The 23127-nt window shown below is 40.9% G+C and overlaps 1 protein-coding gene across 2 annotated transcripts; it reads left to right on the forward strand.

The window, feature by feature from the left end:
- Positions 1 to 26: 26 nt before the first annotated feature.
- GGH (gamma-glutamyl hydrolase) lies at positions 27 to 22694 on the forward strand. 2 transcript variants are annotated; one of them, XR_009498371.1, is made up of 10 exons: positions 27 to 239; positions 3171 to 3285; positions 7013 to 7063; positions 10635 to 10719; positions 13757 to 13895; positions 16080 to 16186; positions 16270 to 16360; positions 20335 to 20472; positions 21006 to 21181; positions 22309 to 22395. XR_009498371.1 is itself a non-coding variant. In XM_059901405.1 (9 exons), exons 1-9 carry the CDS (start codon positions 131 to 133, stop codon positions 22428 to 22430), a joined length of 957 nt encoding a protein of 318 aa, XP_059757388.1. In that variant the 5' UTR covers positions 27 to 130; the 3' UTR covers positions 22431 to 22694. The 2 variants fall into 2 exon arrangements, 1 of the variants encoding a protein (XP_059757388.1); XM_059901405.1 differs by lacking the exon at positions 21006 to 21181 and having other exon boundaries at positions 22309 to 22694.
- The last annotated feature ends 433 nt before the right edge of the window (positions 22695 to 23127 follow it).

The raw sequence follows: 23127 nt of genomic DNA on the forward strand, positions 1-23127 counted from the left end.
TTTTCCCATAGGCCCCTGCGGCGGAGCACCGCCCCCGCCCTAAGGCCCGGATCGGCCAGGAGTCCGCGGTTGACTCACTTGGCCGCGCGCCGGCAGTGCCTTTGAAAGGCGGCGGGAGGCGGCGAGCGCGATGGCGAGCTTGGGTCTTCTGCTGAGCGTGCTGAGCCTAGTCCTGTGCGGGACGGCGAGCCTTGGGCTGTCCGCTCCTCCCGCCCCCACCTCCAAGAAGCCCATCATCGGTGAGGAGGCGCCGGGGGCCGGGACCGCGGTGGGCGCTTCCAGCAGCTGCGCTGCGGCGGCTGCGTCCTGTTCTGGAAAGACCCAAGTTCAGGGTTAGGATGTGTGCCTTCCTTTGTAGCACAGGGGCCAAGCCATCATTTGGATCGTGCTGAAATATAGCTAATTAATGCCTCGTTGATTTCCTCAACTCCAAGGCTCTTAAAACTGGAAGGGAGGAAGGTGCACTGTGAAGAATCCTGCGGATGGTTTTCTTGTTTGTACTTAGCTAGGAATTTCTACTGATTAAACGGATTCTGTACATACATTATCTTTATTAAAATTTCACTGGCTGAGGGCGCATTTCGAGGAACGATGCATTATAACGTATAAAAATCGAATTGGCTAGGTAATCAAGAAATTATGGTATACCTTGGTCTTTGTCATCTCCAGCAGAGGAGGGCAGCAGCGGCTGGTGTGATCCTAATGGCAATTCTATTCGGTGTTAAAGTAAAGCGTGTCATTTTTCGTTTTCGACAAATGTATGTTTTAAAAAGAGAGTAAAATCAATTTGCATTGCCAGAATAGACATTTGAGACTGGGCAGGGGAAAGCAACCCAGGAGAAATCAGCCCGGATTTTAAATTTGCAGAAAGTAGCTTGCAGAAAGATGCAGAAAGATGGTCTCATTTTAGCTGTAGTGTTATGCCTTTCATATTGTTTTTTGTTTGTTTCCCCGCCCCCCGAAGATGGGCACTGTATTGTGTAACTAAATAGAAAGCAGATGAGCATTTTTTCATGTATATTGGTAGTGCCCAGTTTTCAAATGTGTTGTATATCAGTATTTGGAAGTCGGAATGCCTTATTTTATAAGCTATTTAAAATAGTGGTTAGAATCTCCCAGGGGAATTAACTCAAAGTATAATCTCATGTAGTGTGCTGGGAATTGTGGGTGCAGAGGGGAGGGAAAAAGGAAAGAAGAGGAGTGATTCTTTTCCCTTTGCTAGAAACAGTGGTTTCTGGGAAACAAGTCCAGGGTCAAATATAGAAAAAGTAAGCTTTTGGTTTACCCTGATCAGTTAAGACAAAATAGTTAACTGAACACCTGTGTGCAAGGCACTGAGTTAGGAGTGAAAAGGATTCCAAGAAAAGAAGCCGCGAAATTCATGAGATGGCCTCAAAGTATGGGTAGAATTTTGGTCCCATTTTGAGGTGCGGGGAATATAGCCGAGCTCTTGTCCCAGGATGGGGAGGGGGCGGGGGGGAAGTTGGTGGAACTTACCTACTCTACCGTACTTTTCTCCTTTCTGGTACCTTGTGTCCACATGTGCCCAGCCCGCCTTTGTGGCACCTCATTCTTGCCTGCCCTGCAACGACTCCATTTTCTATGACGCTCCCTAATTCTTTCCCTGCCGACTTATTATCCTTAATAAGGGCGATCTTACCGCTCCATGAGGAGAAAAGCAGTCTTACTGAACAAAGTTTGGCATGTGGCATATATGTTAACTGAGTGCCTGAGGAATGCCAGTTATTGTACGAAGCTGGGGATACAGGTGACTGACTGATAAGGACGGCCCTGCCTGTCAGGTGGCCTACAGAGACATTGAAGGTGTTCCAGATGGTGAAGTAGTGAGCGACACAGGCACAGGTATCCTCTCCGGAGAGATGTGTTTTGATTTGTCCGGGATGTCAGTGCTGTGCTGGGGCTGAGGTCTCAGGGGTAAGAGGCAGCCAGAGCGGTAGGTGGGCCCGAGCATCAGGGTCTGTAGAGTTTGTGAAAGTTTAGGAACCCATGGAAGTGCGCAAGCAAGGAGGTACCCCCTGCTGCTTTGATCTCTCTCTCTCTCTCTCTCTCTCTCTCTGATTTCCTTTCCTGTCACTTTGTCCCCTTGCCAGCACAGGACTCTAGTCACAGGCAAGGCACTCCTTGCAGTGGGACAGGCGCAGAGCTGACTTGGGGTCTTTGCACTTGCTGTTCCCTCACCCTGGAACCTTCTTCCTCCAGATACCCGCATGTGGCTGACCCCCTCACCTCTCTGAAGTCCTGCCGACAGTGTCATGTTCTGCCTTCTGAGAGAGGACTTGCCTGGCCACCGCATTTAAGAGACTTTCTTCTTTCCTATAGATTGGACCCTCCCTTCCTTCTCCAAACACACACCTTCTTCTGCTGCTTTACTTTCCTTCTCGGCTCTTACCACCAGCCATCACACTATTGTTTACCCTTTTGATCTTGTTTACTGTGTTTCCTCTCTTCTCTCCCTTCCGCACACTGGCATTAAAGCCCACAAAGCAGGGATTTTGTTTGTTCAGTTCACTCATGTGTCCCCAGCACCTAGTTCAGTGCCTGGTATATAGTATGATTCAGTAATATATGCCAAAACAGTGAATGGTGATATCATCAGATTTCTTTCCATGTGGAGAACTGGTTGGAGTTGGAAGGCAGCTGTTTAAGAAAGGATGCAGAGAGACCTTTTAAGGGGCTATTGTAATAGTCTGGGGTCGGGGGACGCAAGATATTAGTTGCTTGGATTAAGGTGATGTTGATGATGTTGGAGAGATATGGATAGAAGGTATTTTCACTCCTTTACTTTGTTGTCAAGGAAACGATGTGCCTTAGAGTGTGTGTGTGGGAAGGGAGAGGCCTCCTTCTAGATTGAAGGATCTGTACTCTGAAGTTGACTCTAGCTTTTGTGGAAAAGGCTGGTGCTATTGTACACCTACTTTGGGGGCTTATTTGGCCTCCCTAATGAGGCAAGAGAGAAGGCTACTTAAAACTCGGATCAGCCTCCACTATTCCTTTCCCAAATTCTGTAGATGTGCTTTCAGGAGGAGCTTCATATTTAATTCTGTGAATTAAATGAGTAAAGTAGTGACATTTCTAGGGTGATGTGTTTCAGTTTCTGAGCAGGAAAAAAGGAAATTGCTTGAAACTGAAACTTTTTTTTTGTAATTTAGGAATATTAATGCAAAGGTGCCATAGTGAGAACATGAAAATCCTGGGAAAATACTATATTGCTGCATCCTATGTAAAGTATCTGGAGTCCGCAGGTGCGAGAGTTGTACCCATAAGGTATGATTCGATATTTTTTACACTGAGCAATAAAAACTGCAACTGCTGTTTTATCTCTAAAATTATCTTTTATCTCTAAAATGAATGCTTTCTCTCCTATGATAACATCATTCAAGTGTGTTAACATCACACCTGATTTTTGTCACACATCTAATGCTTAGGAGTCTCTTATTAAGTCGTTTAAAGTATGAAGCTCTGTGCGTCTTTGATATCGTTAGACATGTGGCATGTGTATTAGACAGAGAATGAAATGAGTTACCTTTACCCCAGAAAAGGTGATCCTCATCAGACATCGTGACAGTAATGGAGTGAAAGCGTCTACAGCTTCACCAGCTTCATCCCGTAATATTAGGATAAGGAAACACTTAGGGAATCAAGGAGTGTTCTAGAAGAGGACTTTTAAAACACCTTTGCGCTCTACTCTAGAAGTTTGGAAATGACTAATACAACAGTGTTGCTTCAGTATAAATTATAGGTATTGCAATTTTAAAGGAGGTACATTATTTCTGTGATATAATGACCTAGCATAATAAAATGATTCACGTCATATTCATGACATGACATGATAATAAATGATGCATGTCATTTTGATTTGGAAAGAGTTGAATTTTTTAACAAAAACCTTGTAAGTATTGATATTATCTCATCATCCAAAATTAGTTATATTTTAGGGTCTTCCAGCACCCTCACCTAATCCATTATAAGTGATTTCACACACAAAACACAACTATTTGCTCTGGGCAACTTGTTTTTGTAAATAATTTCCCATTAAAAAATTGTAACAAAGAAAAGTACTGCTCAAAAAGAACATTAATACTAAAAATGCAAATATTACAATTTTGAGAATGGTACCACCAAATGGTTTTATGTTTAGATTCATAAAGATTGTCTTTTTGCTTGATCTTTTACATTTAACTGTCTCTACTCCAAGATGAACGTTCGCTCTTGACATTAGTCTTCAATTTTTTAGTAGCAGATCTGATTTTTCAAATGAAATCTTATTTGGAACCCAGATAACAGCAGCATTTTAGAGCTGAGGCAGAGGCTCTGGACAGTCCTTAGGACAATGTTGCAAAGTTTTGATCCTGGAAGCTTTTTCTGCAAGCTCTTCTTTTAGGACATAGTGCTGATAACACAGGTGGGAGATGGGGAGTAAAAAGGCAGGTAGGCCAGTTCAGAGATGTCTGCTAGGCGTGAGCAGGCTAGGTGTGAAGTGAGACGGGCTTGGCTTAGAGCAGTGGTTGTCGGGTCGATGGGTGAATGTTCTTAAAAAAAAATCAGTTAAGACCTGACGAGTAATAGAATGAAAGGGCACAGGGAGGAACAGATGAGAATGACAGAAGTTTTGAAACGGGAAGTTTTGAAACTAGGGAAGTTTTGAAACTGATGATTTGTAGAATACTGGGCCTTAAGACTGAGGTACTGAAAACGTGACTGTCAGCATTCAGGTTAATTTCCAGCTTGGGTTCCCAAAGTTCACTTTAAGGTATATTGCTCAGAATTAGAATCATGTGATCCTATAAAAACAAAGTAATGCATGGCAGCTAAATTCCCAGAGGAACCTGCAGAGGATTGCCTAACGTAGAATGAGACAAGTGATCACACCGATAACGTTGGATTCCTTTCTGAATTTCGGATGCTGGGGACCAACTTCTGCAGTTCAGAGGGGAGAAGGAGGAGGATGGGAGGCCTAGACAGCATCCCAGAGCAGTTGAAGAAGTTTGTCTTTGGTGTCCTTCCTCCTTCTGTCTGCTGCCTTCGCCCTCAGGTGCCCGGTGCACTCAGCTTATAATGATCTCCCGCCGCAGGACTAGTGAGACCCACAGAGCGTCCCGCACCTGAGAGCTGGCATGTGGTTGCCCACAGGCTGCTCTTGGTTTAAGAATGTGTCTCATTCACGCAGTGCTTAAAATATCTTAAAATATGTACACGTCAGAAGACTTTGTAAGAGTGTGAATTTTTGGCTTCCTTTTTGTTTGAAGGCAATTATCTGGAGCTCATTTTAAACGGAGCACGTGCTCTCCATTGGCAACAGTGCCTGTCACTCCTTTTCACGTTGCTGAAGCTGTGTCATTTGCCATCATTACCAGACTTTTCACTGTTTTCTTTAAAAAGAACTTATTGAGAGGGTCTTTTGTTTCAAGAAGGTCTGATAGCATGGAAGCACCATCTGTGTTCAAAGAATGTGACCTGGTCTGTTTTGCCTGCAAGGCCTCTGAGGCGCTTGAGTTTGTGACACCCGCTGCCCCCAACCAACCAGTTAAGCCCCTTAATAGTGATAAACAGGGCCCGAAAATTCAGTCATGGGCGATGGGGGCGCCGTTGACTTAGAATGACTGAAGTGACCGGAAACAGGCTGCAGGCTAGCTGGCCGGAGCCCCTGCAGCGTAGCTGGGTGATCTGAATCCGTTCTGGCTCCTGGTGGTGGTAGTTGCCCATCTGCTTTAAATATCCACGGGGAAGATTCTGGGTCCCTGCTGGCTCCTTCTTTGTTGGCACAGTCCGGGGAGATTGAACTGGCAGAATACTGGGACTCACGTGTCATCTTCCTGTCACTTCCCGGCTCCCAGCCACCTGCCCATTTATCCTCCATTTGAGATAGCGGTAAGCACCATGCAGTGTCACCCACTGCTTTGTGGCTCTCTGCCAGAGGACGATGATGATGAATTTCTGAACAGCACAGCTCATTTGGGCTTAGAGGAGAGCCTAGAGGAGTTTTCTGGCAAAGCACAGCTACGTTCTGGGCATCATAGGTATCTCCTTAATAATGGGAGAAGTGTCCTAATGGCCCCTAAAACTTTCCTGTGGGGCAGAAATGGACTGTAGTTGACATTTGCCTACTTCTTTTTCGGCAGGTTGAGAAGGCATTATGCCTTTTTATTCTCTTATACAACCAGAAGACTGCTAAACGTAGGACAGTTCTTGCAAGAATTCATAAATAGGATGCTCTTTTCCCTTGTTCTTTCATTCTGTCAAACTTCTGGAAGAGTAACCTGTCTTACTGTGACATAATTCAAGGTTGTAGCCAATTGTCACAGACTAATCCCATGGGTTTTCTCTGGAGAAGGGAATAAAATCATCAATAACGTGGTGATTGTTAGGAAAGCGTTACCAGATGTTTGATGAAGGGAACTTCAGAATAATTACCTGGGCGAATTAGGCCCATCTGTAGGGACGGGCATGTAGTCTGTACCACCTAGATCTGAACTCTTCTGACTTGCGAATACACAGTAGTTCTGAGACCTTTGCAGTTGGTGGTAGGGGTGGGTTGAAGCAGGGACTTGGCATTTATATTTTTTGCCAAAGCTTCCTGTGGTTAAGATAGGTATGCTAATAAATCTCTTAGTCTTTACTTAAAACTACTGAATATCCTTACCTTTTTTTTTTTTTTTTTTTTTTATCTTGGCTAGCAGAGAAATGACTGGTACCCAAATCTCATGGTCTTTAATGTTTTGCATATTAACACATACCTCACAATATCAAATTACATTAGACCAGAGGAAAACATGTTTACCTGTCTGATTAGCAAAACAAGGATATAAGTATCTGGCTTTCATGTAGTTTGAAAAAAATGCCTCCAGGAAGGCAGAGAGGTAATATAGTCCAATATTTAAGAATTATTTTTCACCCGGCTTTTAAAAATTAATGTGGTGACTTCATTTAGAGGCTTACTTTTCTTCTTAAGTTTTGGAAATGGATGTTTTGTAATTATTTTTATTGTTTTCAGGCTTGATCTTAAAGATGAAGAGTATGAAAAGCTTTTCAAATCTATTAATGGGTAAGTTGCCAACATTGGTTTAATATAGTGTATGAGGTCTAAGCGATGCAAAAAAGTACATATAAATTTAACACATGTTTCTATGTAGCTATCTTACAGTGGTGTAATATTAGTTTTCTGAGTTGAGAGGTGCAGAAGTCCTGCAGAGAGAAGGCAGGTTAAGAAATAAATGTTACACAGTAGACAACATACAATTTTTTTTTAATGTGCGACATAGTCTTTATTCTTTTAATGCTTGTCTTAAATGTTTTGAAGCCACTTTGGAGGCCGTGGCATACTGCTTGCTTAGGGGATGTATAAGTCTTAAGAATGAGGGTATTGGTTATTTTTCAGAAGGTGACTTGAATAGAACTTGGAAAAAAGTTTTATATCCTCTAGCTTCATCGCAAAAGATATGATTGCTTAGCTCGCAGAAAAAAAAACCTCTTAATCATATGAAAAAATGTGCAACATTACTCACAATTAGAGGAAAGCTAATTATAGCAATTAAAAACCATCAAGTTAGCAAAGAGCAGAAAATGTGCTAGTACTCTGTGGTGAGGGTGTGAGGAAACAGTGTTCTTATCCTTTACTTATGGGAGTTGTTGATCCAAATAATCAATAAACAATTAGTAAGGAATAGAAGAGAGTTTTATTTGAGCCAAATGGAGGACTATAGCCCAGGAAGAAAGTGCTCTGGAAAAACACGGTTTTATATCTTGACAGAACAAAGAACGTACATCAAACACAACAGGGGTACATTCCTTCAGGGTTTTGACAGACAGATTAGCACATATACAGCGAGTCAGCATGACCTTGGTGTCTGGGAAGGGAACCTTATCTTTGAAGGACTGCTAGCATGGGCGTCATAGGAAGGGGAGACATTTATCCCTGTCTTCAAAGTGGACTTTTTTTGAAACTTCTGGATAATGCATTATTTTCTTAGTGGTTAAAGCAGTTATACAGCACTTGTTTGATGCACCATAAGATAGGCTGTTCTAGTTAGCGTAAAGTTCAAGCCAAATCATGTGTAAGCCAGGATGATGTCCCCATACCTCAACAGGTGAAAATTTCTTCCATCAGGGTGTAAGTTATATAGTCTTTAGGGGGCAGTTTTACAGTATCTATTGAAATTAAAAATGCACATACCATATGACCCAGGAAATCCTTCAGAAGGAATTTTATTTTACAAATATAATCACCCCTTTTAACATATACACACTACTATATATAAAATAGATAACCAACAGGGACCTACTATATAGCACAGGGAACATACTCAATATTTTATAATAACCTATAAGGGAAAGTAATCTGAAAAAGAAAATATATACATACATACATATACATACATATATGTATAAAAAAAATGAATCACTTTGCTGTATACCTGAAACTAACACAACATTGTAAATCAACTATACTTCAGTAAAAAAAAAATTAATAAAACAGAAAGAAAAATATAATCCCCCCTTATGTGAAGACTTAGGCCCAAACTTATGCATTGTAGAATTACTTGAAATACTTTGATTTAGAACCCATCCAACAGTCCATCAGTTGGGAATTGGATAAAAAAATAGACTATATGCATATAATAGAATATTATGCACAGGTTAAAAATGAGGCTATCTATAGAGGTTGCCCTGAATCACTATTGTTCTGTGAACCACGTGATAAGAAGCAAGCACATAGTGGTGTGTATAGTATACTACCATTTACTTTTGTTTTTAAAGTTGGGGTGAGAAGATATGTATAACATATATGAGGTCAACACAACAAATTTTAATGGTGGTTATTTCTTTTTTCTTTTTTTTTTTTAAGAGAACACCCATCTTTTTTTTTTTTTTAATTAATTAATTAATTTATTTATTTTTGTTGCAGTGGGTCTTAGTTGCAGCAGGTGGGCTCCTTAGTTGTGGCGTGTAGGCTCCTTAGTTGTGGCATTTGAACTCTTAGTTACAGAATGCATGTGGGATCTAGTTCCCTGACCAGGGATCAAACACACGTTCCCTGCATTGGAAGGCAGATTCTTAACCACTGCACCACCAGGGAAGTCCCATAATGGTGGTTATTTCTGATCAGGAGTGGGATGGAGGGAGTCTATTTTACTGTAAAGCTTTTATAAAAAGAACTTTTTAAAAATTTTAGAAAACTGTTCATTTATTACTATATATTTTTTTAAAAAGCTATGTTCAAAACAGGCGTTTGCATTCAGCTCAGTTTGGATCAGTAAATATTTACAGTAAGGTTAGTTAAGTTTAGTGAAACATTTACAATGCCTGTTATATGCAGTGTACCTTGGCATGGACAAAGATAAATAAGTCCAGGAGAGAGTATATGGTGGAACCTCAAAAATAAACAGCAGACAATGAGCAGGACTCTAATGCCACTTCAGAAACACCTTTATTGAGCCTTGTATGCAGTTTTTATTTTGGGGGGGGCGGGGCTTGCAGAGGTGAAAAGGCAGAGCCTTGCTTTGAAGGAGTTTGTCAACCGAGACGGACAGTCAAGTTTTACTTTATGAATGGACTTTGAGATTAAACATACCAAGTTTGTTCAGAGGCAGCTTTTTAAATACTCTGTCAATGAAAAGGGAGAACTGCTAATGAGTCTTCATTAAGCCACTTTAAACTGTAGGGTTTTCTGCTTGGTTTTGTGGCAGATGTTCTGCCTTATAGTTTATATTTTTCCTACTAGACCATGATCTCACTAACAGCAAAAATTACCCATCTTTGCCTTTGTGGGCTAGTACCTATTACGGAATGAACACAGTCTCAAAAGTGATATTTCACATATCTCAAATTCATATTTAAGTATTTTCAAAAATTTTAATATATTTAATCCAACCTTTGTAATCTCTTTTGAATATCCTTAGTTACTTTAAGAGCTTTTTAGAGTTAGTTTAAAAAGTTGATATGAAAACGTAAATATTTTTCTATCTCTCTCCTTTATGGGTAGAGTAAAATAAAGTCAAATGTTTGTGACTCTCCCCTTTTTTTTCCTAGAATTTTTTTAGAATGGTAATTGTGTTCTTTTTCAAAAATTTCTAACACCATTCTTATTTCTAAAGAGATTTCAGGGTAATAATAATAAATTTAAAATTCCATGGATATTTAATTCTAGCCTACTATATTTTTATGACTAGTTTGTTCTTTATTGTTAAAACAGATTTTTTTTTGTGAGCTAAGCCTGACTCATGATTATGGACCTGTAGTTGATTTTGGCATCTCTGATCATCTTAATTTAAACCTAGCTATACTTGGAATTTTATTTCTACTTGATTTCTAGCTGTGTGTACTCTCCTCCCCTCTCCCCATTTATTTTACTTTAATTTATCCACACTTTATTTCAAAAATAAACTTGTTTATCCAAGAAGTTTGGTAGAATATGCACAAATGCATTGTTAACTGCAATAGTTTACAGATGGGTGGGATTGTAAATATTTTGTATTTTCTTTTTGCCTAATTTTTCTCATTTTCTCTAATGATCTTGCTGCTTACGTAATAAGGAAAAGTTGTTTTAAAATAAAAAGATTATTTATTTTCTGGAAGTGGGGAGGGGTTGAAATGCACCCTGTTTGATGTTGTTTCAGAATCCTTTTCCCTGGAGGAGGTGTTAACCTCATGAAGTCAGGTTACGCCCACGTGGCCAAAATATTTTACAAGTTGGCCATACAGGTAAACCTCAGTTATTTCTTATTATTCCAGGTGAGTTTTTGTAATTTTCCACGAGGATAGTTCTTTTTTTGAGCACGTGGTAATACTTCCTGCACAATTACCCTAGTCTCGTCACACCTTTAACTTTTGCGGTGCCTGTTCTTTTCCAGCCAGTGGCAGCTCTTGCCCATTTTCTCTGCGCTTCATTTAATTCTGGGCTCCAGGGAGCCCTCAGAGCCCTGCTGGCCGGCCCTCTCTGGGCTCATTAACGTGAACCAGGCCCTCGTGGTGGCTGAGTAAGCTGTCTTCATTATGTACTGGGCATTGTTCGTGTGTTGTGTTTTTTGGGTTTTTTTTTTTTAATTATTTTTTTTTTGGCTGCGTTGGGTCTTTGTTGTTGTGTGCGGGCTTTCTCTAGTTGCGGTGAGTGGGGCTACCCTTCGTTGCCGTGCGTGGGCTTCTCATTGCGGTGGCTTCTGTTGTTGCAGAGCACAGGCTCTAGGCACGTGGGCTTCAGTAGTTGTGGCATGCGGGCTCAGTAGTTGTGGCTCATAGGCTCTAGAGCACAGGCTCAGTAGTTGTGGCACACGGGCTTAGTTGCTGTGTGGCATGTGGGATCGTCCCGGACCAGGGCTCGAACCCGTGTCCCCTGCATTGGCAGGCGTATTCTTAACCACTGTGCCACCAGGGAAGTCCCTGTTCATGTGTTGTTAATTCTCATCTCCGTGCAGTGACTTGCAGAGCCTCTCGATTCCTTTGTAGTCTCACACTGCTCCTGCCTTTGCACCATAGCTCAGACCCTGGCTATTTCTCCCCTGAACTGTTAACAGCAATTTTCTAATTAATCTTGCTGGTCCTACTGTCTCCCCCAACCTTAAGAATTTCCTTAAGAAACTGCTTTTAGCATATGAGATGCTTGTTTGAAAACTTTTAATGGCTTGGCTCGATGACCCGTAGCCTTTTATAGTCTTTGAGTCAAGATATATAGTGTGTCCACAGCTCACCTTTTCCAGACTTTGCTTGTGCAGGTAATTGCAGCCAGGCTGGTATTTCCATAGACCAGGAGGACTCTGTGTCCTCCTACTTCAGATCTGCTTAGGCTATTTCTTTCTACCCCGTCCCTAATTTGTGCCTTAGCCAGCTTTTCAGAGAAGCCCAGAGGCAGAATATCTTGAAGTTAGCTGTTCATGTCTCATCAGATCGCATGGCTCTGACACCCTTCGAGGCATTCCTCATTTTATATCATATGGTTCCATGTACTTAGGACATGCTCAGTGGATATTTTTTGGAAAAACTAGCGAACAAAATTGAAATTTTATAACATGAGTGATTTAAAATGCATTTGGAAAGCATATATATGAACATTATAAAGCCACTCTTCCTTTGCATATAGAGACTCATGTAACTGGCTTGTTCAATTTAAAAAAAAAAAAAGGGAGCCACCTAACCCATAAGACCCAAAGGCCTATTTTAAAAAAATGTGATTAGGGCTTCCCTGGTGGTGCAGTGGTTAAGAATCCACCTGCCAGTGCAGGGGACACAGGTTCGAGCCCTGGTCCAGAAAGATCCCTCGTGCCGTGGAGCAACTAAGCCCATGCGCCACAACTACTGAGCCTGCGCTCTAGAGCCCACGAGCCACAACTGCTGAAGCCTGTGTGCCACAACTACTGAAGCCCGCGCACCTAGAGCCCGTGCTCCGCGATGAGAAGCCCACGCACTGCAACGAAGAGTAGCCCCTGCTCGCCATAACTAGAGAAAGCCTGTGCGCAGCAACGAAGACCCAACACAGCCAAAAATAATAAATAAATAAAAATAAATTTTAAAAAAATGTAATTAGCTACCTGAAGGTTTCAAAGCAAAGAAAAAAGCTTAGCAACCTTGAACTTCCATTTAGCTGTAGCCACTGGGGTCCACAGGCCCTGATGAAGAAGCCCTGAGAAGTGACTTCTGTGAGATCTATTCGGTTCCACTCTGTGTCCTTTGCTCTGCTGATAACAACAAACAAAAGACGTGGTCCCAGCAAGGGGGGATTTAACATTTAGTTCAGAAATCAAATTTGGTGCATATGGAAACAGAGAACAGTTCAACCCTCTTTTGTGTTTATTGTAAGTGAATGCAGTAAGACCCTTCAACATAACGTTTACAATTCTAACTTCTAAAAATAAATTTTTTCAGACTTGCCTATAAAAGTATTAAAATCCTATCTTGAGATAGGAAGTATAGGAATTAATGCTGTTCTATATTTTTCTCATTGAAGAACAGAAAAAAACTCCCTAACAATTTCCTCATTTAAAATGAGTTACTGTTACATTTTACAGTCTATGCAGGAAAACCACTGCTTTTAGAAAAGTTACAAAACCCATTTTTGTAACTATCAGCACATATGGGTTTAATCTTTGGTTAATCAGAAAGTTCAGTCGCTGAAATCTCCCCCAGTCACACTGGTTGTTGTGACTTCCTCTGAAGAAACCCAGTACATTTGTACTTTTTTAGTTGACAACTTTTACTCTCTGAAATTTTATTTTACTTTTGCTTGCCGACTGTTCCTTTCCTTCCAGATCATGGCTTTCACCTGATTTAAATCTGATTAGCTGAAGGTGGTATAATGCAGCTGTTACTATAAATTCTGAGATAATGGAGGAAAGACTTCCATTCAGAGTATGTTCAAAACTGGACAGTCACTTAAAACAACAAGATTTGTAGAAAATGTATAAATAGGCATTTATCTAGCATTATCTTTGATATTTACAGTCCCTCAATGTTACATGTGTTGTTTGGTAGTTGACTGGCAAATGTCTGTATCTTTCCCAGCACAACTGAGTTTGGATAGTTTGGTTAATTAAACCTGAACTATTATGTGGGAGCTTGATCTAAAGAGAGATTAAGTGATAGCCTACTGATAGAAAAGAGAGTAAGTGATAGCCTACTACTATTGATCCTGGAAAACTCCTTAGAAATCCATGTATACCTCAGGTGCCAATCTTGTATGACAAACCAAATGTATAATTTTTATTTTGAAAAGTTTGAGTAAGCTTAGTTTTCTCTTTATTCTGCACAGGGTTTTGGTAATGGAGACTATTTTCCCACGTGGGGGACCTGCCTTGGATTTGAAGAGCTTACGTATCTGGTCAGTGGGGAGAGCTTATTAACCCTCACAGATACTGTTGGAATTAAAATGCCCCTGAACTTCACTAGAGGTAAGAATTCTCTTTTGATCCTTAAAAAACTATTAACTGGGCAGGATTAGTAAGTTGCAAATATCAGAGTAAAAAAATGTTCATAACATTTGTTAATTTTTAAATTATTTACACAGGCTGAAGATGTGAATGATCACTCTTGTACTGAGTTATAAAGATGGCTTAAGGAATTTTGAACGTTGATAACTTTTTGCTTCTAGTGACGTCAGGACAGTGCATGATTAAAAACTCTAAAATCAGACTTGGTTTTGAGTCCTAGCTTTGTCACTTCTGCCTTGGGGAATCATTTAACCTCTCTTAGCTTTAATTTCCTGATTTGTAAAAGCATTTACCTCTTAGGATTTTTTTGTGAGGATTGAATAAGATAATGTTTTCCAGGTACTGTGATAAGCACTTTGAATATTACCCTAATAAATGTTAGCTATTATTATTATAGTCAGCATTTTCCCCTTGGCTGTGTACTCTGTTTCCATCCCAGCTAGGGTGCACTTCCATTCGAGTGCTAACCACCCGGAGTTAGCACAGACTCCAGTTAAAGGTTATCTCCGTGACTAGACTGCCCTTGTGTCAGATACCAGCCACAAGTCACACCCCCAGGCCACCCATATGTCTGATCAGCTGGCCATGAATCTTGGGATTCCCACAATCCCCCTCAGGTTTAATCATTAACTGGAATGACTCTCAGAACTCAGGAAAGTGCTATGTTTGCAATAAAGAGTTTTACTGTAAAGGATACACATGGGACAAGGTCTGTGAGGGAATATAGGACTTCATGCCCTCTCCCTGTTGAGTCAGGGCACGTCACCCTCCTGGCACATCAATATGTTCACCAGCCCTGTAGCTCCGGTGAGCTTTGGTGCTCAGAGTTTTTATTGGGACTTTATTGTGAAGGCGTGATGGATTAAATCATTGGCCGTGTTTTTGAACTCAATCTCCAGTCCCTGTCTCATCCCTGGAGATCAGGCTAGCTCAAAGTCAGACCTACTCTAGAAGTCCAGTGCACGTCCATTGCACTACATAGCCAGGTAAAGTCAGACCTGCTATAATCACGTGGTTAGTTTTCCTGATAACCAGCCTCATCCTGAAGCTGTCCAGGGGCCACCTTGTGTCACCTCGTTAGCATTACAAAGACACGCCTATCAGTCAGGAAATTCCAAGGGTTTAAAAGCTCCCTGTCAGGAACCCAGGACAAAGACCAGACAAATTCTTTATTTACCAATCTGTGTAAATAGATAATGATTCTTGTAGGTTACTTGATTTCTGAATCAGAATTGAATGCTACCAACCATTCCTGTTCGTTCTCATAAGGATTTTGGATAGAAAGTAGTAGTTGTTATACATTGAATCTATAAAATGCTCTATACTTTTCAAAGCTCTTTCTCATATTATCTCACTTAATTACTGTAAGAATCCTGTGGGACGTGTATGTATTAGGTCAGTCTCTTTTGGTTGTATGTGGTTAGAACCGAGTTTATACAAAAAAAGGAATGAAATCTGCTGAAGTAAGGTATCAGTGGATTTTTATTATCTGGGGCTCTGGGATTCTAATGGAAGCCATTAGCATCCTGAATGAGGGGTTCATTTAGGGACAGCTGGCATTAGGGCCTTGAACACCATCAGGATTTTCTTATCCCTTTGCTGGTGTATGTCTGTGTCACACTCCAGAGCCTTCATTGTGGTAAATTGCTTCTTTTGATCTATTTAGTGAGTAGAATTATCTTGGCCTGGTTAATGTTTTTTCCTACGTTGTTGGTATTTTTAACCGTTTAAGTCCCAGATACCTTTGAAAATGTGTTAAAAGTTCTGGGTCCTTTCCTGAGAAAACAAATATATACACATGTGGTATATTTTACCTGTTTTTCAGCGCTGTCTAGAGAACTCATTTTAAAATCCTCTGCTTACTCTATGGCTAGCCTGCTCATTATCACGTCTGAAGAATTTTAGTTATTTATGTTACAATTCTAGAAGAAAAGTACTTAAGTATGGAGCATATTTGGAATTGTGTGTTAAACTTATTTTGTGCTTGACTAGAATACTTCTGTGGAAATGGATGTGTTTGCATATCATTTAGTCATCTTGATTATGTCTTAACAATGGCCTCTCTCTGGCTGTAGATCAGTGACTTCAATGGATTTTATTTTTTCTGTGTTTAAATTATTTCTTTTTATGCTTAAATTATTTCAGGTCCGTTGCAGAGCAGAATGTTCCAGAATTTTCCTGCTGACTTGTTGCTGTCGTTAGCAGTAGAACCTCTGACTGCAAATTTCCACAAGTGGAGCCTCTCTGTGAAGGTATCACATTAATAACACAATGAAATTAATGCATTTAGATTTACTACAGAAGTAATTATTTTGTTTTTATTTTTGTACTTTAGAATTTTACAATGAATGAAAAGTTAAAGGCGTTTTTCAATATATTAACTACAAATACAGATGGCTATACTGAGTTTATTTCAACAATGGAAGGTATGTATCACTGCACATGTACACTTTATTTTACTTATTATATTTATTAATTTTGATTTTATAGCTCTCTTATGAATAAAATCATGTTACTTTGGGGACTGAAGTTAGAAGTTAGGGCATTTTTGGAGACAGGAGACCTGTTTTGCCCATGTTCCAAATCAGTTGTGGTTTACCTGGGTCACCTTCTATGATAGGGTGATGAAAAAGGGAAGTGAAGAGTAAGGGGAGAGTGGATGAAGAAATAAATGGAGAAAGCGATTTCTATTTCTAGCAATAATGCAGATTAAGTACATGCTCCAGACAACAACAAAAAATGTGATTGACATACAGAAAAACATCTTCCTAAATAAATACATTGATGAAGTGACAGTAAGGGTATTCAGGCCCCAAATTGCAGGAGGTAAGTGGAGTATTTAAAGCAGCCTTATTATTGAGTCAGGAGAGCTTGAGATGAACCTCAGGAGCCCCCTCCCTGGAGAGTACCCCCATGGAGCAGGACCCGAAAGGCTGGACCCTCAGTGAATCCTGCCTGCAGAGCTGCACCGAGAGTTTGCCATCCTGAACCGTAGCGCTAAGGGGGTGGGCTGGTAGATCAATAAACCTCAAGTGTTTTCATGACAGGCTGGTCTAGTGTGGCCTGCGCTATACTGACTGGGAAGTTCGGCACATCTTAAGTCAAGAAGTGTGTTTGAAGTTATCTCGGACTGATAGTGCCTCAACGTGCGTGGCAGAAACAAATATCAGTAGTTCTCTCTGGAGGAACCTGCATTTATCCGGGACTTTTAAGAAGTTTCCATCTGAGGTTTTAAGGAAAGTGATTGGTTCACAGCCAAAAAATCACAAGTGCACAAGGAAGCAAAATACCTTGAATGAGAGCTTGCAGAAGCAGTAGGTGGTCTTTGAGCTGGTGAGACTGATTAGTGCTACTGGCGAGGCCCGAGTACTAGACTGGAATCAACTGGGATGAAGCGGAAGTGGTTCACGTTATTCACAGATTGTGGCCATGTCACTGGCTGTCTTGTTGGGGGAGGTCAGATGTCTGAAGGTTCAGAAACGACCTCCCCGGAATTCTGGGGAAGGCTGATGGATCCAGTCTGAAGTGAAGCACTCTGAACTTATCTCTCTAACCCTGTTTGCCCTCCTGTATTTCTTGCTTTAGTTGACAGCGTTGCCGTTGACCACATCATCCAGGGTTGGCTGTCCTTGACTTCCTGCCCTCATCCTCCACATCTAAAAAGTCCACGCCACTTTCTACTTCCCAAGTCCTTCTTGGGAATTCTTCTCCCCGAATCTCTCTATTCCTCCTGTCCGACTTCAGCATTAACCACCTGCCACCTGTGTTGCCGCAGGAGCTCCTAACTGTTCCACAAACCTGCCTTCCAGCTGGTGACCAGCAATCCCCCGAGATTCCAGTCTGCCCTCATTGCCTGGGGAGAAGGCTCCTCAGTGGCTCTTTAGCACTTGGAGGATGGAGTCTGGATTTCCCAGTCGTTTACTCAGGGTCTCCCCGCCTTCATCGCCGGCCTGGATTCCGTGCACCCTGTTCAGTACACACAGCCCTCCACAGAGCAGCACTTCTTGCCCCTGTGCTTTTTCTTATGTTCTTTCCTCTCCTCTGAAAAGCTTTCCTTCCTCCCCATTCCCTTCTGCTGATGACCTCTTAGCTAGCTTTAAGAACTCAGGTTAGTGGTCAGCTCCTGGAGGCCATCCCTGCCCGTTATCCTTTCTCTCCACATCCTCAGTGCTGCTGCTTTATACTTGCTCTGCACTTCCTAGGAATGTCTCTTTGCACTTATTTCCTCATGTCCTATCTTTCCTCCTAGGCTAAGAGCTCATTGAGAGCTGGGACTGTGTCATTCTTTGTGTTTCCAGGACTTTATGGAAATCTCAATAGATGTTGAATAGATGAGTAATTATTTAAATGAAAGAGTATTGGCTTGGAAATTAGGGAATAGGACTTCCTGTTGGTTCTGTTCCTGGCTATGTCATCATACCAGGCTCATTTGAAATTTTTATCTTCTGAAAATTTCCTGACACCTACTAGATAGAAACACCTGAGATGCTCTTATTTGCGCATTTCCTTCCTGTTCTTGATATTTTGTTCTAAATTAGTGAGCCAGGGCACATGATTCCTAGAGTTGTCAGGAACCTGCATTGATCTTTTAGTGACGCAGTTTACAAAAAAAGAGTAAATCTCAACTTGTTTCTGAATGTCAGTGTGTATCTCTGTCCTATCCATTCACCTATGTATCTATCTGAAAAATCTTTATTACAATTTATCACTTAGGGTATTTCTTTTTTTAAATAAATTTAATTTATTTATTTATTTATTTATTTATTTATGGCTGTGTTGGGTCTTTGTTGCTGCATGCAGGCTTTCTCTAGTTGCGGCGAGCGGGGGCTACTCTTGGTTGCGGTGCGCGAGCTTCTCATTGCGGTGGCTTCCCCTGTTGCGGAGCACGAGCTCTAGGCGTGCGGGCTTCAGTAGTTGCAGTGCGTGGGCTCAGTAGTTGTGCCTCTTGGGCTCTAGAGCACAGGCTCAGTAGTTGTGGCGCACGGGCTTAGTTGCTCCACGGCATGTGGGATATTCCCGGACCAGGGCTTGAACCTGTGTCCCCTGCACTGGCAGGCGGATTCTTAACCACTGCGCCACCACTTAGGGTATTTCTTATTCTAAATAATACTTTTCATATCTCAAAGAAATATATTAGAAGATCTGCCTTTCAGTTACCTGTGTGTAACAGTTAATTTCCTGGTCATCCAGCCCATGGGTCTCCTGCTGGTGGCATCACATGTGGTTCCAGACGAGAGGAAGAGAGTTTGTCACAAAGAAGGAGGGAGGGGAGGGGCACAGTGGGGAGGGATGGAGTAGAGTGACCGGAGCTACTTGCTGGTAGGTTCTTTCCTCTTGTGAATCTAGACTGAAGAAGGCTAGGATAAAATAGGTTTCCTTCTTCTGACATGATCTCTCTTAGCAGAGTCTCATGGGATATGAGGACAATGCCCTTTTCCCTAGGTATCTGTACTTTTGGATAATTCATTTCTCTAAGTATTTTCCCATGGTAGTCAGGGTTATAATTTCAAAGCAAAAATAATAGAGGGAGAATTTTTTTTCAATTAAAATGAGGAAAGGCATATGTGAAGAGAAAAAGAGATGAGTATAGATATTTCTCAGAAGGTAAATATTACACATATTTTTTAAAAATTATGGAATTTTAAAACCATATTTAGAAGTAGAGTAATATAATGATCCCCTGGGTACCTTTCTCTAAGCTTCAACAACTATCACATTTATGTGGCCATTCTTGTTTCATATCTATTTTCTCCTCATACCAGCTTAGTTTTTAGAGTAAATCCTAGGGATCGTATCATTTTTGTATATAAAGATATTTAAGAATTCTAAAAATAAATGAAGTACATTACCAAAAATCTTTCACACCAAATTTAAACTTTTAAAAACTATTTAAAAATTGGCACCATGAAACCATGAACCTTTCCATAGACTGAGAGAGAGACACAGTTTAGCCTGAGACTTACGTAAAAGGACACTAAAGATGCTGTCATAGTTCATGCTCATGTGAATGTCATTATAGGAGGGGATGAAAACGCGGTATGAAGTGGGGGGAAGAGAGTTGTAGAAGAAACGTGTGACTAATCAGATGTGCACTTGACTGTTGAGCTGGGATATATTCAAAGGCTCAGTTATTTCACTCTACTCTGATCACCTAGTAAAGCGAATCATATTTCAAATTATAAAAGGTTGTAAGTCAGTGAAGTATTGTATTGTGAACTTTCACATTGACTGTGAACTGAAATTGTTTGTGTCTGAGAGAATGTGCACAGTTTAATTTTGTCTGACATTGGGTGTTATAAAAATAATGTTTTACACAGGATGTAAAACATAATTTAATTGTAAGTAACATCCTAGACCATTGTTACTACTTAATACTCACCAGTCTGTGTTCTTTGTGCAGGATACCAGTATCCAGTATATGGTGTCCAGTGGCATCCAGAGAAAGCTCCTTATGAGTGGGGAAAATTAAAAGGCATTTCCCATGCGCCTAATGCTGTGAGGGCTGCATTTTATTTAGCAGAGTTCTTTGTGGCTGAAGGTAATATGGGGCAGGGGTTATAATTTTATCACCCTAGTGTGGTTTTGAAGGAAATTGCCCTCATCTGAACTTCTGTGTACTTTTACTCCATAAATGTTCTGTAGGTTTAACTTTTAAAAAAATTAATTCATGTGAAAGCCCTGAAATTGAAATATTAGTCATTCAAATCAAATCAGGACAGTTATTTCAGTTAACAGTATTGTATACTCTAAAGTGGGCTGATTTCTTGAACAACAGCATAAAGATTGTTTTGTTTTGTTTTCTTGAGTACTTTTTTTTTTAGATTCCCCTCCAATTACTCTTCTTAGGGGTAATGATTTAATTATGACATTCTCTGAGAATTAGATCTTACTTTTCCAAGACAGTTATGTAAATTGAATCTATACTCATCGGTCTGTGGTTTTAAGGCTGCCTGTCTGTAGGTATTGGCACATTGGAGAAAGTTAATACGCTTTGCCTGCTTTTTCATGATGAAAACACAGGCATAGTCATGCTATGTTATGTTTGTGGGTAAATTGAGAATTTGGTTATAGATGCTTGAGTTTTAGTGGAGTGATACGGGTGTAAGACAGAGCTACGAACACAACTTGCAAGGGATAGGGCGTCACTCCGGCAAGTCGCGGCCCCGGGAAGATTTCCGTGAGCTTTGTTTGCATCCTCGCTTCACGCTTGCCCTGAGGTTTTATCAACCCTCCGTCCACACTCGCAGGTAAAGTGCTTCCTCCTGAGTTCACTGTGGTTGAGAATTGTGCTCAGTTGAGTGGGTCGTTTCATTACAAAAACCCCAAGTTAAAAAAAAAGTTCTCGCATGTGTAGTATTAGTCCCAAGAAACATTTTCATGCCGTGTGTGTAGGAGTGAATGAGAACAGCAGAGAGCAGAGCAAGGCTTTCTGCAGCAGTGTCACAGGCACGGCTACATGGCCTTCATTTTCCAATCTCCCTCTTTCTGAAAATGCTATGGAAGCCTGTATTTATTTTGACTTTAGGGTAAAGTCTGAGCCCTCACCCCCTCACACCTAAAGTTTAGCCATGCGACTTCTTTGTGCCTCCTTGCTTTTCAAATTTCTGCCTTACCTGGGGGAGATGCCTCCCTTCTCCACTGCCTCAGCTTTGCCAGTTTCTCCATCCTCTTGAAGCGTCTTCCTGATTAGTCTATAAAAACTTCTGTGTGGTTACTAGACAAGACTTCTTTTTTTTTTATTTTTAAATTTTATTTATTTATTTATTTATTTTTGGCTGTGTTGGGTCTTCGTTTCTGTGCGAGGGCTTTCTCCAGTTGCGGCGAGCGGGGGCCACTCTTCATCGCGGTGCGCGGGCCCCTCACTGTCGTGGCCTCTCTTGTTGCGGAGCACAGGCTCCAGACGCGCAGGCTCAGTAGTTGTGGCTCACGGGACCAGTCGCTCCGCGGCATGTGGGATCTTCCCAGACCAGGGCTCGAACCCGTGTGCCCTGCATTGGCAGGCAGATTCTCAACCACTGCGCCACCAGGGAAGCCCTAGACAAGACTTCTTGAGCGTTTGGACCTTGCCTTGTGGATGTTGCCATCCCCAGGCCGTGCATCAAGCCATGCACGCAGTAGGTGTGTAGTAGGCGTTTGAATGAAGGGGGAGTGAGCACCACGTGGGGTCTGGTGTAGGGTAGGCACGGCTGCTGTCGGGAAGGCTCTACTCCAAGTCAGGTGCTGCTTTATTTGGGGAAAATTTGGTAAGACGTTTCTCCTTTTTGCTGGCATTGTCCCACTTAATAATGCTGATTATAGGAAGAAATATTTTAAAGTAGGCTTTTGAAAATTGTATCCTATCTTTTTAAAAAGTAACGCTTTCTTTTTCTTGCAGCTAGGAAAAACAATCACCATTTTGAATCCGATGTTGAAGAGGGCAAAGCACTAATTTATCAGTACCGTCCAGTTTATACTGGGAACATTTCTTCGTTTCAGCAAAGTTATATATTTGATTGAAAGCCTTCAATGTGTTAACAGAGAAATTTTGATTAACTCCATGATTAAACTGTTGTAATAACTTGCTACTCATGACGATAATAGAAGGCCACAGAGATTCCTTTTCTATGATGTTACTGGCTCTGATTCTTCATTCAGTATATTTGACTATTTATATCACATTTGATAATCAGTCAGTGAGACAGATACATAATCTGAGTGTTTTTCATGGAAAAGCTTTCTTTTATCTGAAGATTAGAAAAAAATAAATTTATTGAAAATACAGATATTTTATTTTTTCTAACTGATTGATTCTGGAAATACATACCACTCCCTACCCATCCACCTACCTCATCCTTGCTGAAGACTCTTTATTTTTTTATTAATTTTTATTGAGTTATAATTAACATACAACATTATATGAGGTGTGCAACATAGTGATTTGATATTTGTATACATTATAAAATGATCATCACAATAAGTCCAGTTAATGTCACCATAGGAGATCGTTACAGTATCATTGACTGTATTTTCTCTGTGTATATTACATCTTCAGGACTTAACTTATTTTGTAACTGGAAGTTTATATCTCTTAATCCCCTTTACCTACTCTGCCCTACCCCCTACCTTTCTCCCCTCTGGTGACCACCTGTTCGTTCGCTGTATCTATGACTGTTTCTGTTTAGATGTGTTTGTTCATTTGTTTTATTTTTTAGAT

Source organism: Balaenoptera ricei, chromosome 17, assembly GCF_028023285.1.
Source record: "Balaenoptera ricei isolate mBalRic1 chromosome 17, mBalRic1.hap2, whole genome shotgun sequence".
Lineage (NCBI taxonomy): Eukaryota > Metazoa > Chordata > Mammalia > Artiodactyla > Balaenopteridae > Balaenoptera > Balaenoptera ricei.